The following is a 16,409-nucleotide window of genomic DNA, read 5'->3' as shown; positions in this document are numbered from 1 at the left end:
TGGAACAAGGGGGCAACTCTGCAGAGGGAGATGTAGAAAATGGGTCTCACTTTCCCTGTTTGGGACAGTAGCTGCTACTTTCTTCCTCCAGATGGGTTTCATGAGGGGCAGAGGAGAATCTGGGATCTGTGATGTTTAGCCCTCTTTACTGAGTCATGGCTGCCTCACCTTCTAGAAGTAAGGCAGGCAAATCATTCCAGGTAGTGGTTGTCCTGAAACCTTTGGTTCTTCCCTGACCTCATGTCATGTGTGTCTGTGTGAAGAAAGTCCACCAAACAGGCTTTGTGTGAGCAACCAGGCTGTTTATTTCGCCTGGGTGCAGGTGCTCTGAGTCGGAAAAAGGAGTCAGCAAAGGGTGGTGGGATTATCATTAGTTCTTACTGGCTTGGGATAGGCTTACAAAGTACATTCTCAAGGGCAGGAGAATATTACAAAGTACCTTCTTAAGGGCAGGAGAATATTACAAAGTACCTTCTTAAGGGCAGGAGAATATTACAAAGTACCTTCTTAAGGGCAGGAGAATATTACAAAGTACCTTCTTAAGGGCAGGGGAGACTATATCATATCAGGGTGGGGCAGGAACAAATCACAATGGTGGAGTATCATCAGTTAAGGCTATTTTCACTTCTTTTGTGGATCTTCAGTTGTGATACCCTACCTTGTTTTAACCTAAATTGACTCTCCCTTAGCTGAGAGAGCCAGACAAACTCCATTTTGGCTCTTTCACTTGCTGCCCCTTACCCACCCCCCTTCCTCAAGGACTTAACTTGTGCAAGCTGACTCCCAGCACATCCAAGAATGCAATTAACTGATAAGATACCGTGGCAAGCTATATCCGCAGTTCCCAGGAATTCATCTGGTTGATAGTACCCTAAGCCCCCACATTTGTGTCCGGTTGATGGTACCCAAAGCCCTCATGTCTATCACCTTGTGATAGATTTAAAGCCCCTGCACCTGGAACTGTTTGTTTTTCCATAACCATTTGTCTTTTTAAACTTTTTTTGCCTGTTTTACTTCTGTAAGATTGCTTCAGTGAGGCTCCCCCTCCCCTTTCTACACCAAAGGATAAAAGAAAATCTAGCCCCTTCTTCGGGGCCGAGAAAATTTTGAGTGCTAGCCGTCTCTCGGTCGCCGGCAATAAAGGACTCCTGAATGAGTCTCGTAGTGTGGCATTTCTCTACAACTCTCTTGGTTACAACACAGTTGCTTCAGGCCGTCTGGATGTATATGTGCAGGTCACAGGGAATATGATGGCTTAGCTTGGGCTCAGAGGCCTGACACCTCAGGCTGCCAAATGTGGAAGATTTAAATACTTGAACCAATACCCTCCTTCCAAAAACTGAAATTGGCTTCTATTTCCGAGTCAGTCCAGGTGCAATGTTCAGCATATTTGAGGAAATCACAAGAATTGTAGTTAAGGAGATGGATGCTGGAGGGGATATGATTGCTGTTAGAAGCCTCATTGATGCTGATAGATTCCACTGCTTCCATCTGGTGGAGGAGAAGAGAACTGTCTTTGGATGCCGGCACTACACGATGGCCTCACCCTGATGGACATTCTGGACACAGATGGGGACAAGCGGTTAGATGAACTGGATTCTGGGCTCCAAGGTCAGTATAAGGTAGATGACAGGTGGCCAGCCAGGAGGCCTTGACCATTTGTATTCCTTCTCTTTCTCAATTCACCATTGTTATCAACCAAATCAACCAATCAACGAAACTGTGGAATTTGTTTGTACACATCCACACACCTTAATTTAAGAAATGCACGGAAGAGCTGCATGGTGGGAGGAGAGTGGGAGAAGTGGAGATTTATTTCCATTGGAAACCATTCCTAAATGGTCTTTCTTTCCCATTTTTCCCTTGTAAAACAATCTGCTTTTAATTTAGCAGAGCTCTTCTCGTGTGTTTATCATTGAAGTGGATAAGTAAGTGAGGGCAGTTTGCTTACTGGTTAAGAAAGGATGCAGGGCCGGGCGCGGTGGCTCAAGCCTGTAATCCCAGCACTTTGGGAGGCCGAGATGGGCGGATCACGAGGTCAGGAGATCGAGACCATCCTGGCTAACACGGTGAAACCCCGTCTCTACTAAGAAATACAAAAAATAGCCGGGCGAGGTGGCGGGCGCCTGTAGTCCCAGCTACTCGAGAGGCTGAGGCCGGAGAATGGCGTGAACCCAGGAGGCGGAGCTTGCAGTGAGCTGAGATCCGGCCACTGCACTCCAGCCTGGGCGACAGAGCGAGACTCCGTCTCAAAAAAAAAAAAAAAAAAAGAAAGGATGCAGGCTTTAGGGCTGGAAGCACCTGGTTTCAAAGCCTGGCTCTGCCTCTTATCAGCTGGGTGACCTTTGGACAAGTTGTTGTATTGCTCTAAGTTTCAGTTTCCTCATGTGTCAACTCTAGAGGACTGTTGTAACAATCAAATGAGGGCCGGGCATGGTGGCTCACTCCTGTAATCCCAGCACTTTGGGAGGCCGAGGTGGGCGGATCATGAGGTCAGAAGATCAAGACCATCCTGTCTAACACGGTGAAACCCCATTTCTACTAAAAAATATATATAAAAAATTAGCCAGGCATGGTGGCACGTGCCTGTAGTCCCAGCTACTCAGGAGGCTGAGGCAGGAGAATTGCTTGAACTCAGGAGGCTCAGGTTGCAGTGAACCGAGATCATGCCACTGCACTCCAGCCTGGGCGACAGAGCAAGACTCTGTCTCAAAAAAAAAAAAAAAAAAAAAAAGAATCAAATTAGAACAAATTATGTGAATCATTTATCACAGTCTGCCACAAAAGGAGCACTTAATAAAAGTTAGCTCCCATCATCTGGTGGTCATGGTGGTGATTCTTACTATCCTTTCATGTTCCCTGGCTGTCAAGACTGAAAGGGGAGTTGCTGATGAGCAGAAATCCCTAAGATATTGGGGGAATTTATGGAAGAGTCAATTATTCCATCCCCCTGCCTCTGATCTCAGTTATTCCTGGGGTACTTGGGTTTCAGAAGCCCCTGGGTTTAAGTGTCAAACTCTCACTTGGAGCCCACGCTGGAATATGGTGAGGAGTTCATTATATTTCACAATGTGAAAAAACATTTCATAATATGAAAAATAGCAAGGAGTTCATAGCTCAGACCTCTCTGATACAGTCTGTTTCTTTTTATGAGGTCTCATGCCAAGAGATGAGCTCTAACAGCCCTGAGCAGTTTTAGAGTATTACAATGTGCCAGGAAGTACTTTAAGTGACCGAGAGCGGTACCCAGATTACTTGGAGGTGGTGGGCCTCTCCACAAGTGGAGTTTCGTTGAGCAAGCAAGGGACTTTTGGAGAAATTTCAGATTCGCATTTTTCAAAGACTGAGTCAATGCTCTGAAAAGTAAACTGCCAAGAGCCAATTTGCTAAAAGCCAGCTCTCAAAAAAAAAAAAAAAAAAAAAAAAATCACTTTGCCAAATGATCAATTCACTGAAAATGGAAAAATACTCTAACCCAGAACTAGGATGTTTTGCCACAATAATATTACTCCTCAGGGACAGGGCAAAGTGTAAGTCTGGAAAAAAAAAATTGACTAAGTCAGTCAACTTCCTTTAAGGAAAAGCTCATCTGTGTGCATACAAAATTCGGAGGCAGAGGTGAAACCAAACTTAAAAAAGAAAATCCTTAAAATAATGGGAATTGGTAATTTGAATTGATTTTTTAGCTTGGTCTGCTCCCTATTTAAATGGGTTATTTTGTAACTATGTAATGCTGATGGTGCAGTTAAAGTGTGCATAGGGCTGGGCACGTGGCTCACGCCTGTAATTCCAGCACTGTGGGAGACCGAGGCAGGTGGATCACTTGAGGTCAGGAGTTCAGGTCCAGCCTGGCCAACATGGCGAAACCCTGTCTCTACTAAAAATACAAAAATTGGGCCGGGCGCGGTGGCTCAAGCCTGTAATCCCAGCACTTTGGGAGGCCGAGACGGGCGGATCACGAGGTCAGGAGATCGAGACCATCCTGGCTAACACAATGAAACCCCGTCTCCACTAAAAATACAAAAAAATTAGCCGGGCGTGGTGGCGGCGCCTGTAGTCCCAGCTACTCGGGAGGCTGAGGCAGGAGAATGGCGGGAACCCGGGAGGCGGAGCTTGCAGTGAGCCGAGATCGCGCCACTGCACTCCAGCCTGGGCGACAGAGCGAGACTCTGCCTCAAAAAAAAAAAAAAAAAAAAAAAAAAAACAAAAATTAGCTGGGCACAATGGCACATGCCTGTAATCCCAGCACTTTGGGAGGTCGAGGTGGGCAGATCACTTGATGTCAGGAGTTTGAGACCAGCCTGGCCAACATGGCAAAACGCTGTCTTTACTAAAAATACAAAAATTAGCTGGGTGTGGTGTCGCATGCCTGTAATTCCAGCTACTCGGGAGGCTGAGGCAGGAGAATTGCTTGAACCTGGGAGGCGGAGGTTGCAGTGAGCCATGATTATGCCACTGCACTCCAGCCTGGCGACAAAGCAAGAGACTCCGTCTCAAAAAGAAAAAAAAAGTGTGCATAGAATTTTTTGTTTGTTACTAAAGTCCATAGGATTTTTTGTTTGTTGTTAAAGTCCATACTTTATTCATATTAACTTTTTTTTTTTTTTTTTTTGAGATGGAGTGTCGCTCTGTTGCCTAGGCTGCAGTGCAGTGGCGCAATCTCGGCTCACTGCAACCTCTGCCTCTAGGTTCAAGTGTTTCTTCTGCCTCAGCCTCCTGAGTAGCTGGGATTACAGGCGCACGCCACCACACCCGGCTAATTTTTTGTATTTTTAGTAGAGACAGCGTTTCGCCATGTGGCCAGGCTGGTCTTGAACTCCTGACCTCAGGTGATCCGCCTGCCTTGGCCTCCCAAAGTGCTGGGATTATAGGCATGAGCCACCGCACCCAGCCCATGTTATCTTAGTTTTGACCTAGTGTCCTTTTTCTATTGCAGAATCCCATCCAGGATCCCACATTACATTTAGTTGTCATGTCTCCTTAGGCTCCTCTTGGCTGTGACAGTTTCTCAGACTTTGCCTGTTTGGGATAATCTTGGCAGTTTTGAGCAGTACTGGTCAGGGATAGTGTAGAATGTCCCTCTGTTGGAATTTGATGTTTTTTTCATGGTTAGACTGGGTTCTGGGTCTCAGGGAGGAAGACCACAGAGGTAAAGTACCATTCCTATTACATCACATCAGGGGTATGTACTATCAACATGACCTATCACTGTTGATGTTGACCTTGATCACCTGGCTGAGGTAATGTTTGTCAGGTTTCTCTACCAGAAGTTACTCTTTTTCCTCTTCTTCATATAGTACTCTTTGTGCACATCGTTTTTCTTTTTCTTTTTCTCTCTGATATTTTTCTTTTCTTTTACACTGCTCAAGACGCAAATGGTCCCTAAGACATTTGTGTCTCGTGTACACACAAATAGTGATTTCAGGCACTGTTTCCAATTCTGTCACATTTCCACCAGTTCCAAAATGGATTGATTTGTCTTTGGAAATCCAGTCCTGCCTCCAAAACCTAGCAATGGGAGCTCTTCCTCCCCTGTAAGTTCCCATCTGGGAGGTTGGAGACAAAGGCACGCAGCCCCTTCAGCATGCCCACATATCATCCACGAACCCTGGGGCGGCAACTGACTCAGAACCAAGGCCCTTATTAGTGCCTGATCAATCAGGGCAGAGTCCATGCATGTGGGTGACTTTCCAGGGTTGCCTCACTTTATACTTGTGTGGTTCATACAAACAACAGCAACATAACTGCTTTTTTTTTTGAGATGGAGTCTGGCTGTCGCCCAGGCTGGAGTGTAGTGACTTGATCTTGGCTCACTGCAACCTTCGCCTCCGCCTCCCAGGTTCAAGCGATTCTCCTGCCTCGGCCTCCCAAGTAGCTAGAATTACAGGCACGTGCCACCACCCCCGACTAATTTGGTAGAGATGGAGTTTCACCATGTTGGCCAGGTTGGTCTTGAACTCCTGACCTCAAAGTGCTGGGATTACAGGCATGAGCCACCGCGCCTGGCCCTAATTTTTGTATTTTTTAGTAGAGACGGGGTTTCACCATATCAGCCAGGTTAGTCTCAAACTCCTGACCTCAAGTGATCTGCCTGCCACAGCCTCTCAAAGTTCTGGGTTTACAGGCGTGAGCCACTGCGCCTGGCCTTAATTTCCCTAAATATAGGAAATAAACATTAGTAATATTCTCCTACTGTAGATGAAGAAACAAAGAGGTTAAGTGACTTACCCAAGGTCGTGTGGTAAGAAGGTGGAGAGGAATGGGCTCCATTCTGGGATCCTGTGACCCCAGGTAACTGAGCTTCTGGTGAGAACAGCATTTCCTGGACAGCCGCAGCTGGAGCGCTCCCTCAGAAGGGAGGGGGGTGGTGGCATGGAGCCCAGGATGGGGCTGCCCCAAGGAGGGTTTTTTGGAGAGAGATCTTTTGGGGGTCCGCGCCAGAGTGACCTTTACCATTCTCTTTCCAGGTCAAAAGGCTGAGTTTCAAATTCTGGATAATGTAGACTCAAAGGGAAAGTTGATAGTGAAATTGCCCCAAAAAATAACAATTTCAGGCAGCTTCTAGGGCTCCCACGATCAGAAAATCGAGATATCTGAGAACTGGATATCCCAGCAGTATCTGGATACCCTTGAGAACAGGTGAGGTTGGAGTTGGGCAGCAGGGAAGGAGGGGAAGAAGCCCATCTCGGGAACCAAGGGATTCAAGGGTGGCGGACCTACTCTTTTATTTATTTTTATTTTTATTTTCCCTGCTTTTCATTAGCTTTGTGGGGGACTGGCTCTCTAGGGCAGCCTCTCACTCTCTACTTCCAGGATTACTCCAGCCTGCCCTTTACACAAGCATGCCTTCCTCTTCTCTGCCTCCAGAAAACCTTCTCATTTACCCAGGAGCAGCCTCCAGGAAGCCTTCTGATGCCCCCAGTTCACTCACATCCCTGCTGTTCCCCAGGATGGTTAATTCCTCTGACTTGGACAAACCTGGTGTTGTTTTTTTTTTTTTTTTTTTTTTTTTTTGAGACGGAGTCTCGCTCTGTCGACCAGGCTAGAGTGCAATGGTGCGATCTCGGCTCACTGCAACCTCCGCCTCCAAACCTGGTGGTTTAAGAGGCACTCTCCTTTGCTCTCCTCTGCTCTCCTGCACTGAGCTGACCACATCAGTATTTTGTGCTTGTTTGCCTCTGCCTTGTGGGCAAGCCAGTGGCTTCCATGTTCGTCTTTCCCACTGGACTGGAAGCAACTTGTGACAAGGGACTGACTTTACTAACCTTTCTGTATTGACTCCAAGCACATAGCAGGTACTGAGTGAAAGAGAGCTAAAGTGAAGCACAATGAAAGCAAAGCAACCCTTGGAGGACATTTCCTGCATGGAGTGCAGCCACCCCACCCCAGCAGGGTGGCACCAATCAAATGCCACAGAGGTGCTGGTAGCTGGTGGGCAGGTGCTTCCAATTCAAGAGGACATCACTAGCCATGCCCTCAACAATAGTTCTGTGGTTGTTTTCCTCAGCTGGGATTGTTGGAGATTGAGGAGTAGCTCAGGGGAAGGTGCCCCGCAGTTTTCCTGGCCTTGCTCTCCTTGAGTGGAGTGGGAGCAGGTGCCTTTTTCCTTTTCCTTTTCTTTTTTTTTTTTTTGAGATGGAGTTTCACTTTTGTTGCCCAGGCTGGAGTGCAATGGCCCATTTTTGGCTCACTGCAACCTTTGCCTCCTGGATTCAAGAGATTCTTCTGCCTCAACCTCCCGAGGAGCTGGGACTACAGGTGTCCGCCACCATGCCTGGCTAATTTTTGTGTTTTTAGTAGGGACAGGGTTTCATTCACCATGTTGGCCAGGCTGGTCTCGAGCTCCTGACCTCAGGTGATCCACCTGCCTTGGCCTCCCAAAGTGCTGGGATTACAGGTGTGAGCCACTCCGCCCAGGCCCCCTCTTTTTTTATTAATAAATTAAAAACAAAGGCTTACAATAAAACTTTACTGGTCCTTTGAATTACCCCTCCCTACCACAGTAGGGAGGGCCCTCGGAATTTTTCTGAGAGAGCTCAGTGTTTTCTTTTCTTTTCTTTTTTTTTTTTTTGAGACGGAGTCTCACTGTGTCGCCCAGGCTGGAGTGCAGTGGCCGGATCTCAGCTCACTGCAAGCTCCGCTTCCTGGGTTTACGCCATTCTCCTGCCTCAGCCTCCCGAGTAGCTGGGACTACAGGCGCCCACCACCTCACCCGGCTAGTTTTTTGTATTTTTTTAGTAGAGATGGGGTTTCACCGTGTTAGCCAGGATGGTCTCGATCTCCTGACCTCGTGATCCGCCTGTCTCGGCCTCCCAAAGTGCTGGGATTACAGGCTTGAGCCACTGCAACCGGCCTCAGTGTTTTCTATTATAGAATGCTTGTTTGTCAGGTGAGGGTATTGGTATCTATATGTGGGGTGGGGGCACTGGATAGGTAGGGGAAGGTCATTGGAGGCAGGGACCCATGTCTTCCTCGAGGGCCTTTTGATTGCAAATAGAAACTCCATCAGACATTTTAGGTCATAACATGAGTTTCCTCCAGCGGGAATGGAATCAGATGCTTCATGAGCCTAAGGGCAGGTGGTGCAGCTGGCTCCAGGGACTGTGCAAGGAACTGGAGGCCCTCGTCAGAGAAGAGGGTGTCTTGGGCTTCACAGATGCCTATCTCAGTGTCATGGGAAGGGCACTCCCTTTGGATTTACACTGACCAGGGTTTGAATCCCAGCTCTACACTTACTATCTGTGTGGCCTTGGACCATTCACAACCTGTCACTAAGCCTCAGTATCTTTATGTGGAAAGTGGATGTAATTCTGCCTACCGTCACAGGATTGTGAAGGTTAAGTGGAAAAGTGTGTCTCACAGCTGGCACATTGTAATCCTCCATAAATGCTAGTGAATTCTTGCCCCACTTTGTTTGTATTTATTTATTTACTTATTTATTTCGAGATGGAGTCTTTCTTTGTTGCCCAGCCTGCAGTGCAACGGTGCAGCCTTGGCTCATTGCAACCTCTGCCTCCCGGGTTCAAGTGATTCTCCTGTCTCAGCCTCCTGAGTAGCTGGGATTACAGATGTGTGCCTGGTGATCCACTCACCTCAGCCTCCCAAAATGCTGGGATTACAGGCGAGAGCCACCATACCCGGCCTCTCGCCCTACTTTGTACCCCACCCCTACCTCCACCCCAAGGTGGGTAAAGTGAACTGCGATGGAGTGCTGTGTTCCTTGGTTTTCCAGTCTCAGAAGCGATTAATCTTAAATGGGAGCTGGCTCACGGAGAGGGAGAAGAGTCAGTGGGAGGTAAGACCCTGAGATCCTCAACTCTGATCTCCCTCTACTGTCTCCAGGAAGCTGAAGAGGGAACTACCCTTTTCATTCCGATCAATTAATAGGAGAGAAAACCTGTATCTGGTGACAGAAACTCTGGAGATGGTAAAGAAAGAAATCCTGAAAAGCGACCGGCAATATAAATTTGGAAACGAGATTTTTCAGAGTCATCTCAGCTATGAACACAAGGTTAGGATCCTGGGAGGCAGGAACTGTGACGGTCAGCGTTGGCCCACGCACCGCAAGTCAAGGCAATGCCAGCCCTAGACTCTTCCTTCACTCCTCTCCTAGCAGCCCTGCTGCTCTTGGCCACATTGCCCCAAGAAAGGGTGGGTGGCATTGCCCAGTCCCTCCCTTGTTACTCTCTAGCGATGCCCTCTTTTCATTTTCATTTTCTTTCTTTTTTTTTTTTTTAAATAGACATGAGGTCTTGCTATGTTGTCCAGGCTGTCTCAAAGTCCTGGGCTCAAGCAATCCACCCACCTCGGCCTCCCAAAGTGCTGGGATTACAGGTGTGAGCCCTGCGCCCAGCCTTCATTTTCGTTGTACATTTCCCATGGTTCATCATTACACAAGTGTATTTTTGCTTGTTTGTCTGTCTCCTTTCTAGGAGGCAGGAGGACAGGAGCCATGGTGCCTAGAACAAAGCAACTCCTCAGTAAACATTTGTTGAATGAACAGTGGCAACAGGATGAGTTTTGGCATCAGACGTGGGTTCAAATTTCAGCTCTGCCACTGTTTTTAGCTGTGAGACGGACTCACCTGCTGACCCCTCAGAGCCTCAGTTTTCTCGTCTATAAAATGGGGATACAAATGACTGCCTCACAGGATTGTTTGGGAAATCAGGCAAGATAATGCACCTGGGGATCTGTCAATGTGAGCTCCTTTTTCCTAGGGCCAAAGGGAAGTGACCATCCTCCCAAATCGGGTCCTGAGCTATCGAGTAAAGCAGCTTGTCTTCCCCAACAAAGGAGACGATGAATAAGCAAAGGCTGATGGGGAACAGGATGGGGAAACCTAAACACACCAGTGAGGTGGGGGGTGGGATTCAACCAGACTCTGTCAGCCTAGGGTGGGTGGCTGGTGAGCTTGGAGGTTGTGGAGGGGTCCAGGGAAAAGGGTGGATTCAGCACTAGGAAGGACTGAGGCTCCATGCTGTGGCCTGGGGACCTGGACCCGCTGACTCAGGGTTTGCCTGAACATGACATAAGAGTCGTTAACTCCTCTCCCAGTCTCTAAAGAGAATAATTGTCTTTTTTGGCTGGGTGTGGTGGCTCACGCCTGTAATCCCAGCACTTTGGGAGGCCAAGGTGGGCGGATCACCTGAGGTCAGGAGTTTGAGACCAACCTGGCCAAAGTGGTGAAACCCTGTCTCTATGAAATATATAAATATTAGCCAGGTGTGGTGGCGTGTGCCTGTAATCCCAGCTACTTGGGAGGCTGAGGCAGGAGAATTGCTTGAACCTGGGAGGCAGAGGTTGCAGTGAGCCGTGATCTCACCATTGCACTTCAGCCTAGGCAACAAGAGCAAAACTCTATCTCAAAAAAAAAAAAAAAAAAAAAAGAACAGTTGTCTTTTTTTTTTTTTTAATTGGAGGCTGGTGTGGGGATTGAGGGACTGGAGAAAGGGAACTTACAGAGTGAGAACTGGTCTCTCCAATAACTTGTTTTTTCCCTCCCTTTTTGGTGCTTGTTTCGATATTTGTTTGAGGGACAAAACAAAACCTTTCCAGAAGGTGAGTGAGCTGCTGGGTTTCCTGTTCATCATTTCAGAATGGGCAAGAACACTATTTTTAAAAATGAAATTATAGAGTGGTTAGGTCCAAGGATGTGGTAGGATGCACCCACAGGTGGGAACCATGGCAAACGCAGGAGAAAAATTAGCCTGTTGGAGAAGAGTCTGGATTGTACGTTGGACTAGGGTTTCCAGGCTGCTCCTAGGACAACTTTGTGCTGGCGGTCAGCTGGATCCTGAGCTTACAGCCCTCCCTGAAGGCTTTTTGGCCTAGGAAGCACAATTAAATGACTTGGCCAGTTCCAGCATGACAGCACTGGCTGTGAAAAGGGTCCTGGACTGGAGTCAGGCAGTCTCAGGGTCTAGTCCCATCCTGCCACTCACTAGCTCTACAGCCTCTCAAGTCACAGTTTTCCTGACTTTATTTTAGTTTAATTTAATTTTTTGAGACAGAGTCTTGCTCTGTCACCCAGGCTAGAGTGCAGTGGTGTGATCTCGGCTCACTGCAACCTCTACCTCCTGGGTTTAAGCAATTCTCCTGCCTCAGCCTCCCAAGTAGCTGGGATTACAGGTGCCCACCACCATGCCCAGCTAAGTTTTTTTAAATTTTATTTTTATTTTTAGTAAAGACAGTGTTTCACTATATGTTGGCCAGGCTGATCTCAAACTCCTGACCTCAAGTGATCCACCCACTGCGGCCTCCCAAAGTGCTGGGATTACATGCGTGAGCCACCGTGCCTGCCCTTTCCTGACTTTGAAATAAAGGAGTGAGACTAGAAGGTCCCTGTGATTCTGAATTGTGTGGCTTCCTCTGGAATTTCTAGGTTTTCCCCTTGATGCCAGCAGGGTTGTACTGCCTAAGAGAGGTTGGAAAGGGATAGAGAAGTCTGACCCAAATTTGCAGAGCGACTGAGTGTATGCTGCCCCCTTTCTGGGCCTTGGCTTCTTCCTCAGTCATCTAGGCACGGTCCTATGACTGCCTGTTTTTGAGGATATGGGAGGGGTCTGCAAATACAGTGCTTTCCCATTGACACACACTGATGAGGATGCAGGCTCCCTGGTACCAGCCGTCACCCGTGAGGGCTCAGATTGCAAGCGTGAAAACTTCCATCACTGGGAAGAGAAGTCTGCAGGGGACTGGAGGTGATCTAAAGATTCTGAAATAACTCTTCCTCTCTCTGCAGAGAAGGATGGTGCTTCATCCTGTTTAGGTAAGGGTGATAGCCAAGTGTGTTCAGGGTGGCTGCACCAACCCACCCTGAGTGGCTCAAGACTGCTGCTCAGGTGGGGTCAGCGGAGTAGGTATGAAGGAGGGGCACTGCCTAGCAGGTTTCAACTTTAGTCTGGAGGCTGAGTCTGTCTCCTCTAAACGCAGTGGTTCTCATTGGTTATACCCTGAAATCACACGGGGGAACTTTAAAACTAGTGGCGACTGAGTCCCATCTCCAGAAACTCTGACTTAATTGTGGGGGTATGGCCTGGACCTCAGGATTCGGAGTAACTCCTCGGGTGATTCTCATGCAGTCAAGGTTGAGAACCACTGCTTCAACTTTCTCCAAATCCTAATTACTTCCAGTGTGGCCTGAGGACTGCACTTGGAATGGCAAGGACCAAATAACCAAGTTTTTGTTTTTTCCGGGAGGTGGAGAAGAATTTGGGATTGGGACTAGACTGGGGGTGAGCTGGGGAGATGGAAGATGGACGTGGGGTCAGTGGGAGGCAATGATGGTAGGTATCTCGGAAGAAGGATGCTTAATTTTAACACGGAAAGATTGGAAGAAGGGAAGATACAAAGAGGTGGTCTCCAGAAGCCAGGCAGACAAATAACAGAGCCTCAGAAATAAAGCCTTTTGGGCTGGGTGGCCCAGGTTCTCAACTGCTGCCTCTACAGGAAAGTCTTTGGGTTCAGAGGATTCCAGAAACATGAAGGAGAAGTTGGAGAACATGGAAAGTGTCCTCCAGGAACTGACGGAGGACAAGAGGAAAGATGTGCTAAACTTCCTCACTAAGTGCCTCGGCAGGGAGGAGCTTTGGCAGGATCTAGAGCAAAAAGTAAGAGCCCCTAAGAAAGCACTGGGGCAGAGAGAGAGAGGAGCCAGAGGGGAGGGCAGTTGGCACAGTGAGGATGGTCTGCTCTGGTGAGACTGGTGCTCATCTCCCACAACTCCTGGCCCTAGATATCTGAGGTCCTGATTTTCGGGGAGCTGCAGATGGAGGACCCAGTCAATCCTCTCCTAAGCAGCCTTTTTAATGCTGCTGGGATCTTGGTAGGAGCACGCGCAGAGGCCATTCTGGACTTCCTGGATGCCTTGCTAGGTGAGGAAGGGTCTCGCTGTAGGCTGGGGTGGAGGAAGTGTGAGCAGAGAGGCCTGTGGGAAGTCACATCTTGGGAGGAGGGGCTGCACGTTGCTCTTCACAGTTCACAGGGGGGTACCCCTTCATGTCCCTCAGGCCAGGCATTGAGAGGCTGGTTCCTCGTCTATGACCTCCTGCAGGCCGAGAGGGAAGCAGGAGTCGCAGCAGAGGCCTGTTTGGAGCAACTCTCATCTAGCACTCCCAGGGGCTCTCTGGAACCTTTTGATGATGCATGTTCTGGGTGTGATCAGCCACTGAGGCCCTGTCTCACCATGTATCTCTCCTTTTTGCCAACCACTCTCTTTCTTTACCCCCAGAGCTGTCTGAGGAGCAGCATCTTGTGGCTGAGGCCCTGGAGAAGGGGACTCTTCCTCTGTTGAAGGCCCAGGTGAGACAGCCTGGGCTGAGGGCCAGGGTCATAGTGAAAGGGAATGCCCATATGCTCAAGGGACCCAGAAGTCCCAGGGTACAGCCCCTTCTTATTCCATGGTTTTCTGCCAGCTCACATCCATGCAGCTGGTTTGTAACAATTCCCTGGACACAGAGTTGCCAGGACAATTTGTAATGGGTTCTTTAGGCTCTGTTGTTTATCTATGGGCAAGAGAGGGGTGTAAATTGGTTAGTCTCAGGATAGCAGCTGGTGTGATCTTGAGTTCCAGTGCAGATTGACTAGCAGAGCCTGCCACTATGTTGAGAGAGTATGAAGCTCCCCGGGCTCTGCAGGAAAGAGTGCCATGATGGATTATTACGTCTGCCTGTCGGCTCAGCAGTAAGGAGTGTGACCAAATATTTGCCATTTCTGGTATATCGTTATTCCTAGCTTTTACAATCTGGTGGGTTTCCTTGCAGGTGAAACCTATCATGGAGCAGAACTGGGATGAGCTGGCCAGCAGTCCTCATGACATGGACTGTGACCCTGAGGCACGAATTCCCTGTGCGCTGTATGTTGTTGTCTCTGTCCTGCTGGAGCTGGCTGAGGGGCCTACCTCCGTCTCTTCCTAACCACAAAAACCCTTTCTCCCCACAAGCCTCTGGGTTCTCCCTTCACCGGTCTGTCCTCACCGCCATCGTCACTACCATCCTGTTACCAGTGGGACCTCTTTAAAACAAGCAGCCAACCATTCTTTGATGTATCCCATTCACTCCGTGTTAACGTCCAAAATCAGCCTGGATTTTATGCTTCTAATTAAAAGTGGCAGGTTGTGCATGTTAATTTTGTCTCTTGAAGCCTCACTAAATGACAGTAAAGCAATAGAAAAGCTTTGTATAAACCTACAAGGATGAAAAGAATGCAGCAGCAGATAAGAAACTTTAACACATCTTTGGAAGCTAGAAAGCAATGAAAGGAGTGCAGGCTGGGAGGTGTAGGACTGGGAGTAGACAGGAGATTGCTGTTTTTATCATCAGCCTTTTATTTATTTATTTATTTATTATTTTTGAGACAGAGTTTTGCTGTTGTTGCCCAGGCTGGAGTACAATGGCGTGATCTCGGCTCACTACAACCTCTGCCTCCTGGGTTCAAGCGATTCTTCTGCCTCAGTCTCCAGAATAGCTGGGATTACAGGTGCCCGCCACCATGCCCGGCTAATTTTTGTATTTTTAGTAGAGATGGTGTTTCACCCTTGTTGGCCAGGCTGGTCTCGAACTCCTGAGCTCCAGTGATCTGCCCCCATTGGCCTCCCAAAGTGGTGGGATTACAGCTGTGAGCCACCGCACTTGGCCAGCCTTTTAGTTCTATTTGATATTTTTAAAGAAACTGTAATTAAAAGTTAAAGAAATATATGCTTGTTATAAACCATTCAAACATTTCCCAAATATAAATGAGCAGGTGAAGTTACTCTGTGACCTACCCTTTCTTTGTAGAGACCCAGAGAGGTAAGTGAAATATCAGAACATTAAAGTAATTTTGCCCCAGGTGAGGGGGATTGATAATTGGCAAATCCAGGCAAAGTAAGTTTGGGTTTGGCTAGCCTCCTGGACTGATGACTCCAGAAGCCAAGGCCAAGGGCCTATCCACATTTGGGAGTCTAGTAAAAGGAAACCTTCCCTACCGTATTAGACTAATCTCAAACGGCTACACTGTAAGGGTTAGGGTGAATTAGCAGTAAACTTACTGTTCTTACTGCACCCCCAGGGGACTGCGGGGAAGACTTTCTTGATACTGAGTGAGGAAAAGGTTAGCAAAAGGAAAGGAAAAAAAATTCTGTGAAAACCACAGCCCAGTCTTTTCTCAGAACTTAGCTTCTATTTGTATCCTCTGAGAATTCCAGAGAATCTCAAATTGTGAACTTGGTTTTTGGGGGTCTTGGATTGAATGGACCCCCAGATGCCTGTCAGAACCAAACACAAATTATCTCTGGAGGAATTAATCTCCCACAAATATATATATTTGAGACATGGTCATGCCGTGTCACCCAGGTTGGAGTGCAGTGGAGCAATCACAGCTTACTACAGCCTCCACTTCCCAGGCTCCCTCCTCAGCCTCTTGAGTAGCTGGGACTACAGGTGTGCACCACCATGCCTGGCTAATTTTTAAATTTTTTTTTTTTGTAGAGATGGCGTCTCCCTGTGTTGCCCAGGCCGGTCTTGAATTTCTGGGTTCAAGTGATCCTCCTGCTTTGGCATCCCAAAGTGTTGGGATTACAGGTGTAAGTCACTGTGCTTGGTTGGCTAAGGCACATACGTTTTCCTTTTGAGAGATGTGGTATTGCTCTGTTGCCCAGGCTAGAGTGCAGAGGTGCAATCATGGCTCACTACAGCCTCTACCTCCTGGGCTCAAGTGATCCTCCCACCTCAGCCCCCTAAGTAGCTGGGACCATAAGTACGCACCACCATGCCCCATCTAATTTTTTATTTTTTGTAGAGATGGGGTCTCACCATGTTGCCAGGGCCTTACTATGTTGCCAGGGCTGGTGTTGAACTCTCAGGCTCAACTGATCCTCCCTCCTCAGCCTCCCGAAGTGTTGGAATTATGGGAATAAGCCACTATGCCGGCTT

The 16,409-nt window shown here is 48.0% G+C and overlaps 1 protein-coding gene across 1 annotated transcript; it reads left to right on the top strand.

Annotated features, from left to right (window-relative positions):
• Positions 1 to 589: 589 nt before the first annotated feature.
• On the top strand, positions 590 to 14,625 carry LOC105472237 (gasdermin B). The gene is given in 10 exon segments (XM_071083083.1): positions 590 to 1,534; positions 1,537 to 1,611; positions 6,468 to 6,639; positions 9,343 to 9,511; positions 10,218 to 10,313; positions 11,034 to 11,058; positions 12,949 to 13,109; positions 13,235 to 13,373; positions 13,730 to 13,800; positions 14,262 to 14,625. Coding segments are annotated over 10 exon segments (1,218 nt in total). The 5' UTR covers positions 590 to 1,377; the 3' UTR covers positions 14,415 to 14,625.
• The last annotated feature ends 1,784 nt before the right edge of the window (positions 14,626 to 16,409 follow it).

This window comes from Macaca nemestrina, chromosome 17, assembly GCF_043159975.1.
Source record: "Macaca nemestrina isolate mMacNem1 chromosome 17, mMacNem.hap1, whole genome shotgun sequence".
NCBI classification, from domain to species: Eukaryota; Metazoa; Chordata; class Mammalia; order Primates; family Cercopithecidae; genus Macaca; species Macaca nemestrina.
Note: the sequence above shows the minus strand (reverse complement) of the source record. Positions and strands in the feature narration are given on the sequence as shown.